Here is a 22678-nt window from a genome sequence, read left to right as displayed (position 1 = left end):
CATAAATACAGTGTTGTTTGATCAATGCTTTGCTGGCACGCTCACACTCACTGCTTTTGTAAGGTGCTCTATTTCCTGTGAATTATTCTACTGGTGGAGTCAAAAATAGAAACCGATACGTCGAAAAGAGACGGTGACAAAAAGCCAGAGGCACACGCATGTTCGCACACAGTTTATCGCCGGATCCTCTCTCACGTCACTCGAATGTCGCATCATTGTCTTCATGGACCTTCTTCCCTGATTGTCTGCAGGTTTTCCTGAGCAACACCTGTCATGGATCACAACAGCCAGCAGACCTTGCTCTTATTGGGAGCCATCGCGGCGGCGTCCGCCTTTGTGGTCACGATCCTCATCGTCCTCGTCTGCGTCGGCTGCCAAAGGTAAGAGAGTAACGCCCAGTGTATACTCCTGCGTAAACTGCTCTACGTAGAGTCACAGAGACCCCTCTGAGAGCCTGTCGGAGAGCCTCTCCGTTGTCTCCGGCTGCACGAAAATATTTTTTAAGTGTCCGTCACTCCGTCAAGGGACAACGGAGACGGCGAGGGTGAGAAACGGCCACTGTTTCAATGTTATTCAGCTGCAACAACAACAACAACAACAACAGTCTTTCTCTCTCGGACGTCATTGCTCACTGTAGCCAAAAGCACGACAACCTTGCGTAGCGACCCCTACTGATCGGGTGGGAAATTGCAGGGCGTATCCGGCACCACGACGAAGAACTTCCCCCCTGTATTTCGCACAGTGGTGTACACTCTTAGGAATAAAAGAGCTAAGTAGAACCATATAAGGTTTTTCGGCTTGTTCTCATAGGAGAACCCTTTTTGGCCATAAGTAGAACCTTTTTATAAAGGTTCCACCAAGAACCCTTTTAAAACCCTTTATTCAGGAAAGGGGTTTTAAAGGGTTCTCTGGATCAAAATAGTTCTTACTGGAATCATTAGTGTTACCAAGAACCCTTGAAAAACCCTTTTGAAAGAGTTTTTCAGAAGCAAATGGTTCCAGGTAGAACCTCAGCCCTTGTAGAAAAACCCTTTTGGAACCCTTATTTCTAAGTGTATAGAGGCCCATTTCCAGTGTTCTCATGGTACATTGTGTTTGCTAATGGTGTTAGAAGACTATTGGATGATTAGAAAACCCTTGAAAACCCTTGTGCAATGATGTTAGCACAGCTGAAAACAGTTTTGCTGGTTCTTTGATGAAAGGGCAACATGATTATTGGGAATAAAAAAAACATTATTTCTAATCTTGACTATATTTTCTATTCATTTTGCAACTATTTTGATGAATAAAAGTCTGACTTTTAATGGTAAACACAAAGAAATTGTATAGGTGAGCCCAAACTTTTGAACGGCCGTGTATTCACACATGAACAGAACAAATCCAGTTTCTCTGACAGTGCCATTTCAGATCGCTCTGTCTTCTTCCTCTTCTTCTTCTTCTCAACACTTCCTCGCCCTTTCATCCATCCTCTCCATATCAGTCATCCCCTGTTCTGTTAATGGTTATCAGATCATCGTGAGCAGAGTCAGACAGAGTCGGACACCAAACCTCAGCAGGCAAAAGCAGTGGAACAGTCTGTAGTTTTTAGGAGACAGGAGACTGAAGTCCAATGAAACAGCATGCTTCTTTCCCCCCCTTCACACACACACACGCACACACACACACACACACACACACACACACACACACACACACACACACACACACACACACACACACACACACACACAACCCTGAGGGACCAATCAGAGCCTGCACTGCGATGCACTGTTGCCATGGGATACACAGATAAGGATGTAGAGAAACGAAATGTCAAAGCAGCTCGTGCCATGGAAATAAAACCACACGATGTAAAACCACACGACGTGATTTGAAGATCTGAAGAATGAATAATCCCGGCAGAGGGAAGAGCTGGACGTTCACTTGTTCACCTGCTCAAATACTAAATCTCTCGTTTATACGTCTTCACGTCTCCGTGTCAAGCTCGCAGCATCCACGGCTGTTGCAGACTTATCCTTTCAGTGATATGTGGAAAAACACATTGAAGAGATCCTTCACATGTTTGACTGGTTAGAATTAGAAAGACTGAACAAACTTTCCCTGACGATCACCGCGTCCTCATAAGCTCTTCTTTCTTTCTTTCCTGTGAATGCATTATCGTGACTCATTGATTGCTGGTATTGTTCTTACGTGCACTCAGGAATAAATCACCACCTCCTTAGCGTAGGAAATGATATCAGAGATTTTTTTTTATCCATTTTCATGACACAAGCATCTTTCTATTTGCACTAAACAAATCGAAACCAAACTTAAACCCAAGCACAATCAGCAACACCTGAGTTAAAGGTGCATTCTGTAATAAATCTAAAGCAACTGACCATAAAATCCTCCTAATATGTCACAGAGACTCAGGAATAATGTTCATATAACAAACTGAACTCACCAACAACAACAGTACAGACAAAATATTTGCATTAAAAAAACATTTTTTTGCAGACTGCAAATCATGTTTATGTTCTGAAATCATGTTTTGGCATATGGCGCCACCCTGCCGTCTACCAATCATTGCAGTCAGTAGAGTCTCAGCTGCAGCGCAACCACGGGTTGCCAGTTACATCAGAGTGTTTAACTCTGGTGGTTTTAAATGCACCATATTTCACTTATATTTAAAAGGTGAAGTAAGTAGTTTATAGTGCCATCTAGAGGAGACAGAGAACTGCTCCTCTGCTCACCCCCTCCCTTCCCTGAGCGCTACGGTGTCCTCAGCCGGTCAAATGTCGTCCTCGTTGTCTTTCTCTGTGTCAGCAGATGAGGTTCTAGTATTTATTCAGATGTATAAGTTTGTCTTTTGTCTATCGTATCTGCTCCGTCAGTGGAGGCGGGACTTCCGCTACAAGTAAAGCGACGCTTGATTTGTTCTCTCGCGTTTGTCCTTACAGGCTCCGGTAGAAACATGGCGTCTCGCTGCTAACAGTGGCTATGCAACCGCGGCCCGTGACCATGTTATTTTACATGACTTTTTGAAACACTATGCAAATGAAACAAAAACTATTATACAGCGACTAGACAATGCAGGAGCACATAATATGTATAAAAAAGTGGATTTTGGGTTATATAAACCCATAAATACTACACAGTGTCCCTTTAACTAACATGACTTCAAACATTTGCATTCACACCCCGTAAACCAGAATCATTAATGTGACTTAAAATGCGACAAAAACAATATGAACAACAACAACAACACAACCTACTTACAACCCAGGAAACAACAACGAGTGACTGCAGAAGCAGGAACTAAGTAGAGGCTTGACGAGTGGATTGGGATCAGATGTGATCCTCACACAGGTGAACTGATGAGGTGAACATGCAGAATCTGAACCTTTCTACATATATATACATATATATACATATATATATGTATATATATGCACAGTACTGTGCAAAAGTTTCAGCTCTGTTGTTTTTTCTGTCTGTCAGATCCTGTGATCATGTTAATTGTGAATGAAGTGATGCGACTTAAAGCCGCTCTTATATATTAGCGAGCTGTCAATGAGTCAATGAGGCGTTTTTTTTTGTTTTTTTTACAGCGTAATTATTAATTATTTCTTTAAATGAAATAGCCGGAGACAAACAGAGGATTTCCCAGTAACATGAATGAAGGTTCCACTCCACTATTAACAGAGCTGTGTTATTGTTCAAGTGTAAGGGAAGTTCACGCTAAATATTTGACACCTGTAGAGGATGGGTTTTTTTTTCTAAAAAAAATGTTTTACAAAAAAAACCCTGCATATATATTTTCTGGATGTGTTCCAGTAAAGTGAAATAGAAATAATGATCCTCTGTTGTTGTTATAGCAGCAGCTAAAACAACAGAGCTAATGGTGCCTAAGACTTCTGCACAGTATTCTATATGCATATGTATATATATGTTTATATATGTATATATATATATATATATGTCTATGTATATGTATATGTATATGTATATGTATATGTATATGTATGTATAACATGTTTCAGGCCCTGTGTCATACACTCTTAGAAATAAAAGTGCTAAGTAGAACCATATAAGGTTCTTCAGCTTGTCCTAATCAGAGAACCCTTTTTGGCATTTTGATCCAGAGAACCCTTTAAAACCCATTTCCTGAATAAAGGCTTTTAAAAGGGTTCCAGGTGGAACCTTTAACAAAAAATAAAAAATAAAAATAAAATAAAACAGGTTCTACCTGGAACCCTTTTTGGAGGGAGAAAATGGTTCCAGGTAGAACCTCAGCCCTTGTAGAAGGACCCTTTCGGAACCTAAAGCTAAAAATAACTTTAACAGCGTAAAAATAAACATTAAATCCCTTTTGAATCAACAACTGCATGTTAGAACAATCACAAAGTTAACATTTCCTGTATGAACTCTTTCTTCATCTTCCCACCGTGTCTTTGTGGAAGGATGGTGATGAGTTCAAGCGCAGTACAGGAGACAACTGTGACCTTTTTTTTTTTTTAATCTTCAAGTACAGTTCAAAGAAACAGCAAACACATGGTTATAGGCGTAGTTTCATTTCATTCTTGCAGGAGTGCTATTTTGGCCGCGCCGTGTTCTCACACATTGTGCGCAGTGCTGATTGTCGCCCTCCAAAGTGTGAGTGCAGTTGTCACGTTAAGCTCTTTCTTTTTCACCATATCAACAGTTTCCTATGACTACAAACACCTCCAGGGATCCACACACATGCACAACCCTGCTGTGTACTGTGTACTGTGTACTGTGTACTGTGTACTGTGTACGACTAATTACAGAGGTTTGTAAAATAAAGCTGCACGAGAGGATTCGCCCAAAGGAAACATGAGACATAATGATACTTCATAACTGTTAGTGTTCTTGGTTTTTTTCATGTAATAAAATAGGAAATAATAAGAAAGCTAATTTAATTAAGTTCACAATTATACACGTTACATCCACTGCTGTGAACCCCTAAAACATGCAGAATAGTGGGTTCCCAGGACCATACATACCTGCACACTCTTAGAAATAAGGGTTCCAAAAGTGTCCTTCTACAAGGGCTGAGGTTCTACCTGGAACCATTTGCTTCTTCTTTACCGAAGAAAGGGTTTTTCAAGGGTTCTTGGTAACACTAATGGTTCCAGTGAGAACCATTTTGATCCAGAGAACCCTTTAAAGCCCCTTTCCTGAATAAAGGGTTTTAAAAGGGTTCTTGGTGGAACCCTCCAAAAGGGCCAAGCCAAGGGTCTCATTGTCCACCTGTTTCATCGTCCACCATTGTAATGTCGTTCGCATATTTCACAGTTGTGTTAATGGAGTGGATGGCAGAACAGCAGAGGCGCAGCTTGTGAACAGGCATGGCAGGCAACTGCTTGGGGCCCCGAGCTGATAGGGGGCCCCCGACACTCGGAGCCTGAGGGCTGTTTTTACCGAAATGTGCAGTCACCAGCCGCCTCCCTGTTCCCATTAAAAAACAATGGGCGATTTGCAATGACATCTCAGTAGGAAACCTCCCTAAAGGGGCCCCATGTCACTAAAGGGGCCCCCACGTCACTAAAGGGGCCCCACCTCACTTTAACCTGTGTGAAGTTATCGTTCTGCAAGTTGGAAAATGAAGAGGATTATTTACAGTGTAATGCATATCTTTTTTACTCAGTTTATATATAATAACAGTTTTTTTCCAGTTATTTACAGTATTTTATTGTTCTATATATTTATATTTTCACATACTTTTAAGGTTTTTCCATGTTATTTCATTCATTTTGAAAAAAAAAAATATATATATTGAACTCATACATTTTTCGTTGGTGTCAGATTATTTGAAACATAATGATGATGAACACTGGTTGGAAGGAAGGGCCCCCTGGGAATTTTTGCTTAGGGCCCCTACAGACTCTAGAATGGCCTCTGCAGAACAATCATGGGTAAAGAGCCTGTGTTCAGGTCAGGACCAGTGTGGGTGACTTGCAGTTCCCTGTTCGCACCACATGAGGCCCTGTTTTGCGAGAAGGTCACTGATCCACAAACACAGCGACGCAGACGACCATCGGTCACGGAGCTTCAGTGTCAGCTTGTCTGGGACGACGGTATTAAAAGCCCAACCGAAGCAGAGGTGGGTCAGGGCTGAGTGAAGGGCTGTAGGCGAACCGATTGCTGTCCATGACATCCTTGATGTCTTTTTAGGAGGATCCTCTCGAAAATCTTTTAGGCGCAGGTGCACTGATGGAGGATGAAGCAAGCTGCAAGTGCCAGCACACAGTCTTATCTGGTTCTGCAGCTCTGTTGGTGTTGATCCTGGTGATGATGTGCAGTCTCTTTGCTGCTGGATGTGTGGAAGAAAATGTGCATAGAAACTGGTTGTCAGGTTGTCAGGGAGGGTGCGACGCTGGTTTGCTGCACTAATCCGTGATGGTCTTTATGTCTCACCACAGTAGTTGATGGCTTGTTGTTGTCAAAGTGCTCCTCTATGCGCTGATGCTGCCTCTGTTTTACCTCTTTAAACACTCCTTTAAACACTAGTCTGTATTTATAAAGCCCTTTTCCAGAGGTGGAAAAAGTAGTAAAATATTGCACTCAAGTAAAAGTACCAATACTTTGATGAAATATTACTCAAGTAGAAGTAAAAAGTACTTTAAGTAAAAGTTACTTAGTTTCTTTGCGTGGGGTGTGAGTGTATTAGAAACAGGATATTACATCACTTTTGTAACTTTTACTTAAAGTACATTTCAAATGAACTACTTTTTACTTCTACTTGAGTAATATTTCATCAAAGTATTGGTACTTTTACTTGAGTACAATATTCTAGTACTTTTTCCACCTCTGGCGCCCTCTATGTTCACGCGCCAGTGCTGGTGATAATCGCATCATCACTCGTCTGGTTCTGGTGTATATTTTCCCCCTGCAGGTCTTCATTGTGCTGAATTTTTATTTTTACTCAGTAACGGATATAAAGTAACTAAGTACAATACTTGAGTCAATACGTACTCAAGTAAAATACAAAATCCTGATTTTAAATTGTACTTAAAAAATACAAAATACACCAAAAACTGTATTCAATACAGTAAATATTGAGTAAATGTATTTCATTACCTTCCACCTCTGCCCTTTTCTAGTCTGCTTTCACTACAGTTGAGTATGGTAAACAAAGAAGAAACAAATTTGACTTTGACTTCTTCACCAGAGCTGGAGGCTGATCATCACTGTGGTCTCTCTCTCTCTCTCTCTCTCTCTCTCTCTCTCTCTCTCTTCTTTGCTTTCATGTTTTCAGGAAAAGGAAGAGCAAGCATCCTCCAGCTGGAGAGAAAGGCACGTCTGTAAACATGGTGAGTCACGCTTTAATTTGACTCCTTCTTCTTCTTCAGAGGCGCACATATACTGTATGTATGATTGCATGCTTGTGTGTGTGTGTGTGTGTGTGTGTGTGTGTGTGTGTGACACAGCAGGGAACACTTCGCCACCCAAAACTCAACTCCATGAGCAAATCTGACACCAGGCTGCATGAGATCAATCGCTTCCCCTGCAATGGAAACTGTAAGTGATATTTGCACTGACAGTTTGCATGTGATGAACGGCCCTGAGCTGCGGCACCGCTTCTCATTTGTCCCCCTCAATCACCAGCTGTCAGTAAGAGCCGCCCAGCCAGCATGGACCTCCTGCTCCTCCACAGTCGCTGCTCACAGACCGACCTGAGGCCCTCGCACGGGCGCCAGCTTCCCCACATCCCGACGAGCCCCCAGGGGTCCAGCCAAGGGGAGGGCGGCGAGACGGGAGGAGACGGGGCCGGAGGCGGCGCTGGAGGAGGAGGAGGAGGAGGAGGAGGAGGCGGGGAGGCCAGAGACCACACGTACACCGAGGTGGGCCTGCGTAACAACGCCACGCCGCCCGTCCACTGCCAGGACGACGGCCTCTACGAGAGCGTGGGCGTCCGAGACGTCGACGGCAAGGTCCCGTCTGCTCCGCCCAGCACGTCCACCAACAGTCCTGCTGTCATCAGAGCCGCTCAGAGCCCCCCAGCTCATACCAACGGAGGCCACAACGGAAACGGGCATGGCAATGTACGTGTACTGAGTATACACATGCACATCCAAAACATACACTATTTACTATTTGTACTTTTTTGTGTGGACCAGAGCTAAAACTGCCCATCACCTATACCTGCCCATATAGTGTATTGTATATTGTGTATTGTGTCTAGCCCAGGGGTCTCAAACTTAAATGAGCTGGGGGCCAATGCGCATCTATTGTGGTCAAGAGGGGGCCGGCCTAGGGAACAAAAAGTGGGAAAAAAAAAATATTGCATCATGATATCACATATACTTAATAATACTATATATGATGCAAAATGACTGTGGGCGCTAACAAGTGTATTTATGTATAAAACTGAATGTTGTATATGATACATTTAATAATGGGATAATAATGACCAAATGTCTTATTATTACTGTCATAAAAAACATTGCTAGCAAACATATATTATATTCTATCACCTCACTGGCAGCTGTGCCTCAGGTACACACTGTGTTTAAAAGACACTGAGGTCGTGGGCCATGTTTTCATTATAACGTGATATGAAGTGGGGGGGGGGGGGGGGGGGGGGGTCGCATGTTGCCGCCAGTTTGAGACCCCTGGTCTAGCCTGTACTGACACCTTCCTACAACATCCACAGGGAGTCGGCTCCCCGGTACCTGCAGTAGACAAAGAGGTGTGAAAACACCGCCTTGAATGGCAGACTCTTTGTCTATTGGAGGAATTGTAAAAAGGGGAGTTGCTCAGGTATAAATGTGAAGGGCTCACTTTGCTCGGGGTCTTTCTCCAGCTAGGATGAGATTGACCACACAAACAACCTTTTATGTGGGGACATTTTTCCCTTGCGGGGACATTATGCCTGGTCCCAAGAAGGAAAACGCTAGAATGAGCTCCAATTGGCCCCAATGCATGATCTGACAAAGTTGCAAAGCACAGAGGTCCTCATGTGTGTGTGTGTGTGTGTGTGTGTGTGTGTGTGTGTGTGTGTGTGTGTGTGTGTGTGTGTGTGTGTGTGTGTGTGTGTGTGTGTGTAATCGTGTACTTGCGGCATACTGAGGACCAGTGAGGGTTTTTAACCAACAAAGTGGGGCCGTTTTTACGGAGTGAGGACATTTTGGCCCGGTCCTCACTTTGTTTTCATTGAAATCGCCTCCTTTGGTTGTAAACATGCTATACTCTGTTTTTAAAAGAGCTCCTCAATTTGGTACAAAAAGCTGTTTTCCAGCCCAGGTGTTTCGTACACGTTTTGCTCTGGGGCTCCACCTGCAAACATTTTATGGTACTGCACCCAGTAGTTCTTTATAGATGTCATTCATGAAGTAGATATTTGTAATTGTGTTGATTTATAAAGTGGAAATGCTGGTCCTCAGTATGCAGCAAGTACAAGAATGTGCGTGCATGCGTGCGCTGCATTCAAAATAAAGCTGAGATATTTTAATTTGACTGTGACACAGATGTGGAAGTATGGACAGGATTATAAATGAGCATATTCGAGGTGCAGCTCACGTTGAACAGTTTCCAGATTAAAGTAAGAGGAGAGACAGGGTTGAGATGATTCGGTCACGTGCAGAGGAGGAGGAGGAGGATAGTGGTGGGTCGTACCAACGCCTTTAATCCTCGGTCAGTTTAGATCGGTACCAACTGACAAGGGGACAAGCTTTAGGCAGATGGTCCACTGTGGTGACCCAGACAGAAGTTTCCAAAACCAGTATAACAAATTCACATCTGCCCCCTTTAAAACATTTAAACTGAATGAGTTCTTCTTTGACCTCCTTGGCCTGTTTTTGTTCTTATTTTGCCTTGTTCTTTTCATTCCAGGGCGGCCGAGGGAACGGCAGGGGGAACGGCACCTTAAATGGAAGAGGAACCAGACTGACCATGGTCTCCAGGTCTCCTCTGTCCTCTGTTAACTCCCTGGCCGTTCAGGACACGACTGCAGCCGAGTACGCGTCCATACGCAAGTTCAGGAAGGTAATTTCAAACTGAGGGTTTTATCACTGAGCAAGAAGTTTCAGGTCCGTTTCGAACGTAGTTTCCTTTTTTATGGACGTCATTGACAAGCTTGTGCAAGAGTCTGTTTCTGTGTGACTTTTTTGTCATTGGGTCTCGAAGAGTCTTGGCCTTGGTACTGGAGTTCATTAGAAGCACCAAAATATTGGCCTTGGCCGCTCTTTTCAAATGATCGGTAACATCTTACGGTTTGTTTGGTTTTCAACATTTCTGCTAGTTTTTTAATGGGTAAAGAACTGTGAACACTGTGCAGAGGTATCAGGAGATGTTCTCGCTCACGTCACGTGACCGACTGTATCCATGGATACTAAAGTAGGCGCGCCGTGATTGTAGTCACTATCAGGAAGAGCTGCAAAAATCACCTGTGGTGTAAAACAAATATGTGATAATCATGTTGGTTTTCAGACTTTCCAACTGTTAAACTGTTTTTTTTGGGGGGGGGGGGGGTATTCCATCTAAAAAAAGAAAAAAAAAAAAAATTTGTGCACAATTTTTTATTTAATTTATGTTCATTATAGTGTTGACAAAAAAGAAGGTGCAACCATCTATGCACATATAAGTACGAGGCATACGTTCCTGTGCACATGTATACATGTATATGCACACACTCTCTCATATACAGACACATACACACAGCATAGACCTACTGTTACACTCACTCACACATATGTATGCATGCACGTCCCATAGCCTGTCAACAATAATGAACAAAAAAAAAAAAACGAAACCCCCCGACATTGCTGCCAGGTTTTCTTTCTTTATTCTTAGTTTTTATACGTATATTTATTTATATTTGTTTCACTGGTGCCTCCGTATTTGAAAGGTTGACAAGGCCAGGAAGGAGAACAGCGGCGCCGACAGCCAGTCAGACAGCCAGTCGACTGTGAGTGATTCAGCCTTGGCCGCTCATCCACTGCTGCATCGCAGTCAGGAGATTCCACTGAACTCACTGGAGCCGTTTCACCTGCACGCCTTCCCGAAGGTACGAGAACGATGGCTTCAATTAACCTCAGCCGCCTGTGCGAGGCTGCCTGCTCACCACCAGAGGGCACTGTCCACAAACAAAACAATCATGAAGAGTTCTGTTTTTCTATAGTACTCTCTTATTAACCTCACATTCACATTTATGTGATTCAATAAGGGCTATAATTTATGGTCTAAAACTATATTTTTAATTTATGAAAATAATCACAAAATAATCTTTTTCGCACGGATGATCTTTTTAACCCAATTTTCTTGTTGGAGATTGCAATTAGGATTGCAAGGATTAACTGATTCATAAATTGATTACTAAATTAGATGAACCGGGACTGTTACTCGACGCTAGTGTATTCTTTAAAAAGTTAGCGCTTAAAACTTAAATGTGAAGATTTCGTTGTTTCTTTGCTCAGTGTTTCTATTAAATTGTACTGTGTTTGCGTGCCTGTTAGCAGAAGCAGCTAGCTGATAGCCAGCAGTCAGTGTTGGGATGCATAATGGTCTCATATTGAAACCATGAAGGAGCTCATTAACATTTCATCATCCTTGCCCCTACATGATCTCTAATTGCTTTCTAATTGCTCTCTAATTGCTCTCTAATAGTCGTGATCACTAGCAATGATAGAAAATATACTTCTCTGGTTATTGTTTCACTATATCCAGACTTTTCTTTTGTTTCTTGGCAACGTAACCAGAGATGTGCTTATCCACTGATTGCTGCAGGCAGGTATTCACCATGTCCACTGTCGTTGGCCTAATGGCAAATAAGATGATACGCATCGATACAGACACTGATGATGACCCTGAATGAACGAACGCGATGTTGTGTTGAAGGAGACCTGAAACGAGTGATTACGACCACAAAAATGTGGAAGTGTGTGTGCAAAAAAACAACAACCTAATCCTCATGAAAGTGTCATTCATTAAGTAAGTTCCTCTAAATTAGCAGAATACCATTTTCCTTATGATCTACTTAAAGCCTCTGCAAGAGTACGAAAATGGGAGTTAAATAGTGAAGTATGTTCACAAATTGGTGTTTGTGCAAAAAAAAAAAAAAACTAATCCTCATGAAAGTGTTATTAATTAAATAAGTTCCTCAAAATTAGTGTAAAACCATTTTCTCTCTAATCTATGTAAAGCCTCTGCAAGAGTACGAATATGGGAGTTCATCAGCTCCACATACCTGCATGCAAATTCATGTGCTTGTCACACATTGACATTCAGTAGAATATTATGTATATACTATGTATATTTAAATCTGTTTACAAATTGGTGTTTGTGCAAAAAACTCGCCATGGAACGCCATTATCTTTCTAATCTACGGAAAAGCCTCTGTAAGAGTACGAATATGGGAGTTCATCAGCTCCACATACTAACATGCAAATACGTGTGCTTGTCACACATGGACATTCAGTAGAATATTATGTATATATTATGCATATTAAAATCTGTTCATAAATTGGTGTGCAAAAAAAAATGGCCATGGAACAGCATTTTCTTTCTAATCTACGTAAAAAGCCTCTGTAAGAGTACGAATATGGGAGTTCATCAGCTCCACATACCAACATGCAAATACATGTGCTTGTCACACATGGACATTCAATATAATATTATGGCTTTTACCCACTCACTAAAGAACTAAACAAATTAAAACAGAGAAAACATCAATATCCGGCCAGAATGTCATGTGATGCAACATGAATAACGACTGTTAAACACTCCTGCACATCATGCAGAAGTCAGTAAACTCTTACTTAAGTTAGTAACTAAGTTTCAGTTTGCCGTTATCGTCCCTAAAATCTGGCTGAAGTCTGTTTGTCAGATGGAAGGGATTTGTGTCAAAAACAAAACCTTGGTCACAGAGTGAGGAGAAACTAATGAACTCGTCATGAAAATCCAACCAGTGAGCGCGGCTCATGTTGTCGACTCGTTTGTTGCAGCGACACTTAACACCGCAACAACACAACCATAAAAGTGTGGCCGCGGCACAGAGGAAATGTCAGCTGCGGCATCTGATTCCAGTTAGGAACCGGAGTCAAAGCAGCAGCCAGATGAAGAAACGCTTCCCCACGCCCACTCCCTTCTTCTCCACTGATCCACAGAGCTCTGCTTTAAAGGGGAGCGCAGGTCATTTCAGTGTGAAGTGGGCTTTTAGGAGTCTTGCGCCCCCTGTTGGTCAACAAACACATATATGGAGATTTACTGCCATTATCTACCGCTTTATCCTCCACATGAGCAGAAACCTGTCAAGCAATACTATCAGACCTGACTGAGGGAGCGTTTGTGTGTATACAGCTGATTAAGCAGGTTTTTTTTTTAGCAGTATATTCACTTGTGAAACTTTTCATGGCCACGCATTTGTGTTTTGAGCCATTTCACTTCACTAGCACAATGCTAACAGAATCAGCTAAGGCTAACAGAGTAACTGTATATGCACCATAACTGCAATAATGACCTTATTCTAACTGTTTACCAGGAGGCGGTGTTCATTGGTAACGGCGAGCAGTACATCTGGAAGCCGCCGGAGGACGATGACATCATCACCCTGCACCCTCCTCCGCACCGCGGGGAGAACGCACAGGGGCACCCAGCGCCTCCTACTGCCAAGGAGGTAAATATACCTGTGTGTGTGTGTGTCTGTGTGTGTTTGTGTGTATATATATATATACATACACACATATATACATATATATACATACACACATATATACATATATATACAGTACATATATATACATGCACATACATATATATACATATATATACATACACATACATATATATACATACACACATATATACATATATATACATGCACATACATATATATACATATATATACATACACACATATATACATATATATACATACACATACATATATATACACCACATGATATACACACATATATATATATATATATACACACATGATACACATATATTATACGTATATACATATACATATATACACATGAATGAATGAATGAATGACTTTATTCCTCCCTCAGGGGGGAAACACACATTTACAACAGCTCAATTTCACTCTAAATATAAGTTTAAAAAAGATAAAATTAAACGTAAAGATAAAAGTAAGAATAGAATAAAATAAAATACAATTTGTTATAAAAAAAAATACTAAGTACAGATAAGAAGAAAAATAAGATAAGAATACACAATATCCAAAAGTGTACACACAGTGTAGAAAAGGACTAAACTGAGATGTGCACAGAAGAAAAATCTTCAATATTAAAACTGAGATTTACAACATACATATATACGAATATATATATGTATATATATATATATATACATATAAATAATTGCACCACAGACTCTGTAGAGAGTTTGAAGCAGACCTGTTGTCCTGGGGGCAGTAATTAAGAGGAGATGTCCGTAAATAGACCTGCGTCTGCTTTTAGTTTGTATTTGACTGAGCTTCTCCTTCCTTTAAAATATCATCTTCAGCTGCTTGGAGGAAGTTTTTGTGTTTCCATGTCACTTGTCAGTGGTGAACTTGTGTTAATGATTCCAGTCTGAATCTTGACACAGAAACACAGAGAGAACCGACAGAGCGTTGTTGACCATTGTTGACGATTCGTTCTTTGAGCCTAAATCTCTTCTCCTTGGCCTTTGACACTATTTAAGTCTGTTGTTTTATTTGATTGATTTGACTGTTATTGTTAACCAATGTTTTATGTCTTTTAAATGATTTTATTTGTTTTTATTGCTTTGTTTCAACTTGTTTTCAGTCGTTTATCTGATCGTCTGGTCAAACTGAGGTTGCTTTAGAAATAAAGTTGGATTGGATTGAAAAACAAAGTACATTTTTGACCAGGTCTGAAATAACTGATCTACTAAAACGCTCTAATTCTGAGTCCTTTATGATCATTTTAAAAAGCTGCAGTTTGTTGGCGATGAACTGGTTAAATATCTTCTGTTTGCCTAAACTCCTCCTCTGAGTCAGTGGCCTTGACTGCATTCTCTAATCTCTCATTTTATTTTTTATTCCCCTCGAACTTTCTTTTTTTTTTTCAAACTTTTTTTTCTTCTCTCGGTGTGTTTTTCCATCGGATATTTTCTTGTTGTTGCCCTAACATGCCTTTATACTTCATATCCTCTGGAGGCTGTCAGCCATCAAAAGGTGCCGAGTTTCCACTCCCACTTAAATCTACTCCCACTCTCTCTCTCTGCTCCACTCCCTCTGGGTTTAAACGACGGTGCCTTTCTTTAAACCAAGTATGACTCGATGAATGTCGGTTATAAAGTTGCAGCGACGTGAATAAGTTCCTCAAATACGCTTTACGTGTTTTCATTAATGATCGACTTCACGCAGAGAATAAAACAATGCGAGACAGAAGGCACAGTAAAGGCAGGAGGGGAGGAGAGAAACTTCCTCAACAGCTGCAGCCCCAGTTTTGAAATCCCCTTATCTGCTCGTGACTTCCTTCCTCTGCTGTCGAGCGCTGCAGCGTCTGCGTGCACACACACACACACACACACACACACACACACACACCATGCAGTGTCGTATACACCAGGCGCTCTGTCTGTCTGTATGATGTTACAAAAAGGTTAAGGCAAAGGCGAGGTGAGCACATACAGTGGTATGCACCCCAGTACATTTTCATGATTTTAACTACTTAAAGCTGACCTAGACCGGAAGTTCCAATTAACGTTGTTTTTTAGTGTGTATCTGCGTCATTACCTTGTTTTTACGAAGCCCTGAAGTTTCGAAAACAAACAGAACACTGTGTTTTATTGTAATCTCGGGCTCAGCGAGATCTCTGAAAAAACCCGATCCGTTTACGTAAACAGCAGATCCTCCTGCTCCGGGCACTAGTCCGGGCACATCCGATTGCGTACATTGAACCACAGAAGAAGAATAACGTCCGTTGTGGAGGTGTTTCACGAGCGACAGTGTCTTCTGACTCCGGGTCAAAGGTCGTCAAAGGGACTGCGGGGGGGAGTCGTGAAGAAGCTATTTTTAAACATTGTTAAAACAATGTTTTGATAATGAGTAGCAGTGCATCCACCGTTCCAGAGGGGGGAGCTGTGCTTCTGAGAGCGGGTGTGCGGATCATGTCACTTCCGTGTACTGGCCAATCACAAGACAGTTGGGAAGGCTCTACGCTGGCTGGCCAATCACAACACACTCTGTCTTCTGGGGGTGAGATTTATGTCTGAAATATCGCGGCTGACGAACAGCGTCAGAAAAGACAGATTTCTATCGTTGGTTTACAGCAACTAGGATGTTTTTGACCATAAAAACAAGCTAATGAATGTAAGTAGACCTCCATAACTCACATATATGTGCAACAGGACCACTCTATGTGAGCTTTAACTTTCAACTATTCAGCGCACTTTACACAAGAAGATGCTGTATGGAAGAGCAATGCCGAAAAATCCTTTTCAGCAGAGTCGCTTGAGATATGCTAAAGCACATTTGGACAAGTCTGCTTCATTTTGGAATAAGGTGCTGTGGACTGATGAAACTAAAATGTTAGAGTTATTTTGGCAAAACAAGGGGCGTTATGCATGGCTAAAAAAGAACACAGCATTCAAAGAAAAACACTTGCTACCTACAGTAAAATGTGGTGGTGGTTCCATCATGCTGTGGGGCTGTGTGGCCAGTGCAGGGACTGGGAATCTTGTTAATGTTGAGGGTCGCATGGATTCCACTCAATATCAGCAGATTCTGGAGAACAATGTCCAGGAATCAGTGACAAAGTTGAAAGTCCAAAGTCCAAAATACCTTCTGTCAGAATCCAGACTCTAATTAGAAGCTATAGGAAGCGTTATTTCTGCAAAAGGAGGATGCACACAACTTATGCACATGCCTAATTTTGTTTAAATAATTCTTGCTCACTTTCTGTAAATCATATAAATTTTCACTTCTCAAATATCACTGTGTTTGTCTCCTATATGATATATTTAACTCAACTGTCTTATTCAAACAACCAGTGATTTATGAAGGAAAATCATGAACATTTACAGAGGTGCACACACTTTTGCATAACACTGTACACACACACACACACACACACACACACACAGAGAGTTAACTCAGGGCCACTGGAGCACAGCTGTGGAGGTAAACACGACCGCGGCCCACAATCCTCTGCTCTCGTGCTCCACATGTGGAATTTTTGACACAGAAACGCCAGAGGTCACAGCGCCGGTTTATCCGAAATTCTGCAGGCGACCTCGCACGTGCTCTTTGAGCGTGGACTGAAAGGCGGCAGATTTTCAATAATCAACACTAAACTGTGACGATTTGCACCTGGATCAACAAATAACATCTTTACTTTACCTAGACACTGAAACAGGGCACACGATATGGGCGAACTTGTCTTGTTTTTAAAGTTCTGGCTGATGGATGCATTTCCAGACACCTGCACTAAACACAGTCCTGGCTCAAAAGCAAATAAGAAGTGAACAAAGTCCATATGTGCACAGTGAAGAGCAGGTATTTTGTCTCTGACTGAGCTGGCTGTCGTCCATGCCCTGCTGCTCTTCTCTGTGCCAAAGTGGTTGTGGTGAAATTTTAACAGGTCCATCCACTGCAGAGCTAACTCTTTTCTTTTTTTTCTCTCTCTCTCTGTGTGTGTGTGTGGAGAGCTCAACAGACTGATAACACAGTTTACTCTGTCTTATCCTGCCCTGTCAAAATGAGGTCAGGTTACAGCACAGAGTGAGCTCTGTCAATACACGCACTAACTACTGTGTACACCCACTCTGCAAATCAGCAGCGTTGCATGTTTCCCCTTATGTTCTGTCCTGAGCTCCTGCACGTGATTCATAAAGGACAATAAGCAACTTCTTTTTATTAGATTCATTGTCTTTCCTTTGTTACGCCACAGGAAGCAGCTTCTGGTGCGTGTACCTCCAAAGGGCAACTGCATGCATGTACGCTACCCTTCAAAAGTCTGGGCTCACTTAGAAACGTCCTTATTGTTGAAGGAAAACCACTTTTTTTTTCAATGAATACAACATTAAATGAATCATAAATACACTCTATACATTGTTAATGTGGTAAACGACTATTCTAGCTGCAAATGGAATATGTACATAGGTGTATAGAGGCCCATTCCCAGTGTTCTAATGGTACATTGTGTTTGCTAATGGTGTTAGAAGGCTATTGGATGATTAGAAAACCCTTGTGCTAATGGTGTTAGCGAAGCTGGAAACAGTTTTGCTGGTTCTAAAAGTCATTATTTTTAATCTTGTCAATGTCTTGATTATATTTTCTATTCATTTTGCAACTCTTTTGATGAATAAAAGTCTGACTTTTAATGGAAAAACACACACAAAAGTTGCATAGGTGAGCCCAAACTTTTGAACGGCAGTGTATGTGCAGTGGACTGGCCAATAGGAGCGCTTGCTCTCCCGCTGTTAAACTGCCCTGTGATTGGTCAAAGTCTTCCGTGACGGCACATATTTAGTTGTGAGGCTGCAACACCAACAACATCCTGCCTACTGCTCCTTTAATGCTATTGTAATGCTTACATTATGGGATGGAGGCTCTCTATCCTGAGCCCCTCCCACCCCGATACACTGACGCGTGATTTGTTGAATTTATTGTCTGTCTCTTATATTTACATTTAGGTTTCTTTTATCACTTCTAGAATAGTGACCTTTACTCTGAAGGGTCATGACAGCCAATATTGTATGGGTGTCCGCTCTGTCTAAACTGCCCTGTGATTGGTCAAAGTCAGCCGTCACTTCCTCACCTCTTATAGTTCCCTTATTTACTCAATAACTTATTTTACTCTACGCTGAAAGGTTATTATTGGAATTATTGAACATAACGTTAACAAAAATATATGTTGTCGATAGCCGAGCTGTCCAGATACAACAGTGTAGCGCAGTGCTCAGCATGTATGGGCTGCCGTTTGTACAGTAAAGCGGCTCATGCTGGAAATAACTGCAATATATTGTCACATTTAGCTAAAAAACAGTGTTTGGAAAAAGTGGTGGCAATTTTTGAAAGTCACTTTTTAACACAACATTTGTTAACTTAGAAATGTATCAAATAGTTAAATAAATGTTTAATGTAACTCTAAGTTAAATCTTAATCTAATTGCCATATCTAAATTAAATCAAAATGTCAAATCTAAATTAAATCTAAATTTTAAATCTAAATGTTAAATCTAAATCTAAATGTTAAATCAAAATCTTAAATCTAAATTAAATCTAAATCTAAATACTAAATCTTAATGTTAAAACTAAATGTTAAATCTAAATGTTAAATCTAAATGTTAAATCTAAATTAAATCTAAATGCTAAATCAAAATGTCAAATCTAAATTAAATCTAAATTAAATCTAAATACTAAATCAAAATTTTAAATCTAAATGTTATATCTAAATGTAAATGTTGAATCTAAATTAAATCTAAATGCTAAATCTAAATGTTAAATCAAAATCTTAAATCTAAATTAAATCTAAATACTAAATCTAAATACTAAATCTAAATGTTAAATCTAAATCTAAATGCAAATGTTGAATCTAAATTAAATCTAAATCTAAATGCAAATGTTGAATCTAAATTAAATCTAAATCTAAATGTTAAATCTATATCTTAAATCTAAATTGAATCTAAATGTTAAATCTAAATCTTTTGGGTCAAACCAAAATAAAAGCTTGATGAGATCAGACTGCGTTTATAGAATCAAATAACAAATTAAAAGCACCTCAGTGGGGGAAATAAACACTTGAACATTATTAAACGACCAGTTTTAAGACACCAGTAACGTTCTGTGGCAAATTTAAGTTTTAAACCCTTAAATTTCCGATTGTGTACAACATTAAATCAAGGCAGCAGCTGCTGTTTCCCTGTAGTCTGTGGTCCAGTGTCGTCACCTGACACCCTCTGTCCCTCTGTGTCTCCTCAGATTGCAGACACTTACTCCGTGGTGTGTAAATCCCAGAAGAAGAAACCCACGGAATACAACGGAGCAAAGACCCTGCCGCGCTCCTTTGGCGGGGATCGAGGAATCGCCGGGGGCCGAGGCCGAGGCGTCCAGGCCCAGGCGCGCTCTCAAGAGGAGCCCGGGTATGAACCGGTAGGAGACAGATCCTGGTCTGCGTGCGCGACGGCGGCCGAGTCCGACCCTGCGTACGCTACAATCGACACCCACCGGAAACGTGAGCAGGAGGGAACCAATAACAGCACAGCGGGGGGTAGCGCCACGCTGAAGAGGAAGAAGCAGCCGCCGCCACAGCCGCCGCAGAAGCCACAGCCGCCGCCGCCGCAGAAGCCGCCGCAAAGCCAACAACAAGCTGCACCAGCTGCACCTCAGGGCTCAGGACCAAGCACCCCGCCTGTTAGAGGGGCGGAAAACCTCTACGAGACCATCAGCGACGTGAAACAAGGGGCCAACAGCGCCAGCACCACCACCATCTTCACCTTCAACGATGGCATGGAGATGTACGTCACTGGTCTGTAGTCGTGGAAAAAAAAAGGCTGTTTTTGCCCTCTATAGAGAAACAACACGTGGATCCAGTTTGTGTGGACATCAGGTACAATCAGGGTCTCAATCCAGGTCCAGACCTTGCCCTTGGTTGGTCTGGACTTCAGAACCAGCCTACGCCTACATAGTCCACGCCCCAAATATGGACCAAATACAATCGTAACGAGAAAAGAAATCAGCAAAACCATGAAAAACACACATTAAATATACTGTATATGTTTAAAAAAACAAAAAAAACTACCGTGTCACTGACCATACTCACCTGTCTGTGCATCATTTTCCATATCTTTATTTTTATATGGACACTGCACACGTATGAGTCTGTGGCGTCATAGGAAAAACACCTATATTACAGTATATCACAAAAGAAATGACGTGCATGCATTGTGCAAACACACCCTAAAGAAGGGGGCGCGTAGTAGCAAGGACGCCGACTGTGTTCGGAACACAAAGCCCACTGTTAGCGTACAGCAGGGGTTCTCAAAGTTTTGATACCTGAGGGTCAATTTAGGAACCCAACATTGGACTTCAGGGCCACTTCAAAAAACTGAACGAAATCCCATTTGTAATAACTATGTCGTCTAAAATTTGACAATTTAAAAAATAAAAATGTTGGTCCAAAATTTGACAAAAACGTTGTACTATACTATGTCGTCCAAAATTTGAAAAAAAAATTTGGGTCCAAAATTTGACCAAAACGTCATACTATACTATGTCGTTCAAAATTTTACAATTTTTGGGGAAAAAAGTTTTTGGTCCAAAATTTGACAAAAACTTACTATACTATGTTGTCCCAAATTTGAAATTTTTTCCCAAAAAAATGTTGGTCCAAAATTTCACAAAAATGACATACTATACTATGTCGTCTCAAATTTGACAATTAAAAAAAAAAGAAGAAAAAATTGGTCCAGAATTTGACAACAACGTCATACTATACTGTCGTGCAAAATTTTACAATTTTTGGGGAAAAAAGTTTTTGGTCCTAAATTTGACAAAAACGTTGTGCTATACTACGTCGTCCAAAATGTGAAAAAAATATATATTTTTTTAATTTGGTCCAAAATTTGACAAAAACGTCATACTATACTATGTCACTATGTCATTCATAGTAAATACAGTTCTGCAGTTTACACTTATTGGTCTGTATCCAGTAATGTCCAATAACCATTTAACAAGCTTAGTAGCTACTGGATTAAAACTATCAACTGTAATTCATTGGCTCGCGGGCCGCACTTGGAGAACCAATGGCGTACAGGGAGCGATGTCATCTGAGCAGATGGACGTGACGGAGATTTCAGAGCAAACACCTGAAACAGGTTCTGCGTGAGCACACATCGGTCGACGGGCCGGCGCACAAGCATCGCGGCGCTCTGTTCAAACACAGCTCGTATCAATTCGTCCTCAAATCAAAGCGCTAACAAAAGGTTTCCTTGTCCCCGTTTTTCACACGCGGCGGTCCACGTATTAGCACAACGGCCTGTCCCGGTGAAAAGAAAAGTGATGCTCTTGTGCAATAAGGTAATCTTCATGTGAATTATGGGATTAGTGAACGATCCAGGGCTCAGATTTGTCAAACATCTGGAGCCAAAAGTGCAACGACACACACACACACACACACACACACTCGTGATCGGCAGAGTGTTACGGGGTAAAGTGATGGGGTCATGGCCGCTGAGTGGGACGGACTAAAAAAAAACTCCCTCAGCTGACACATTTCGCAATGTAAGTGGGATAAAAATGAGAGAAGAATTTGAGGAAGATTCAAAAAACTTTTTAAAAAAGCACAAATACCACGCGATGACTCATCATGTACAAAGTTATTTCAAGAGATATTCTGGGATGTTTTGAAGTGGGGTTGTACGTGGTATCACACATACACGTCGGTGTACGTTTGCGTTGCTGTGTAAACGGCTCATAACCCCGCACCAGAGTCCGCTTATAGAGGACAACTGCTGCCTCAAGTGTTCAGTTTGTGTAAGAGCGAAGGCTTTCAAACCCCGATTGTTCTCCACATGCAACAAGTTCAAAAGTTTGGGCTCACCGATGCAATTTTTGTTGTGTTTTCCATTAAAAGTCGCACTTTTATTCGTCAAAAGACTTGCAAAATGAATAGTCAAGATTGGAAATAATGATTTTTGAATGAATTATTTTTTTTTAAGTCACACTTTATGTCATCATTAAGACTTAATGTGACTTG

At 41.2% G+C, this 22678-nt stretch overlaps 1 protein-coding gene across 1 annotated transcript; it reads left to right on the top strand.

Moving 5' to 3' along the window:
• Positions 1-273: 273 nt before the first annotated feature.
• On the top strand, positions 274-21235 carry LOC310931768 (uncharacterized protein; the record flags this gene model as incomplete). The annotated part of the gene is made up of 8 exons (XM_083894997.1): positions 274-380; positions 7262-7316; positions 7434-7524; positions 7612-8048; positions 9838-9990; positions 10853-11011; positions 13484-13618; positions 19903-21235. 8 exons carry the CDS (start codon positions 274-276, stop codon positions 20455-20457), a joined length of 1692 nt encoding a protein of 563 aa, XP_083751123.1. The 3' UTR covers positions 20458-21235.
• Positions 21236-22678: the final 1443 nt, after the last annotated feature.

Source organism: Microchirus variegatus, assembly GCF_963457635.1.
Source record: "Microchirus variegatus genome assembly, chromosome: 9".
Lineage (NCBI taxonomy): Eukaryota > Metazoa > Chordata > Actinopteri > Pleuronectiformes > Soleidae > Microchirus > Microchirus variegatus.
The sequence above is the reverse complement of the archived record's forward strand: the minus strand, read 5'-3'. Positions and strand labels throughout refer to the sequence as shown.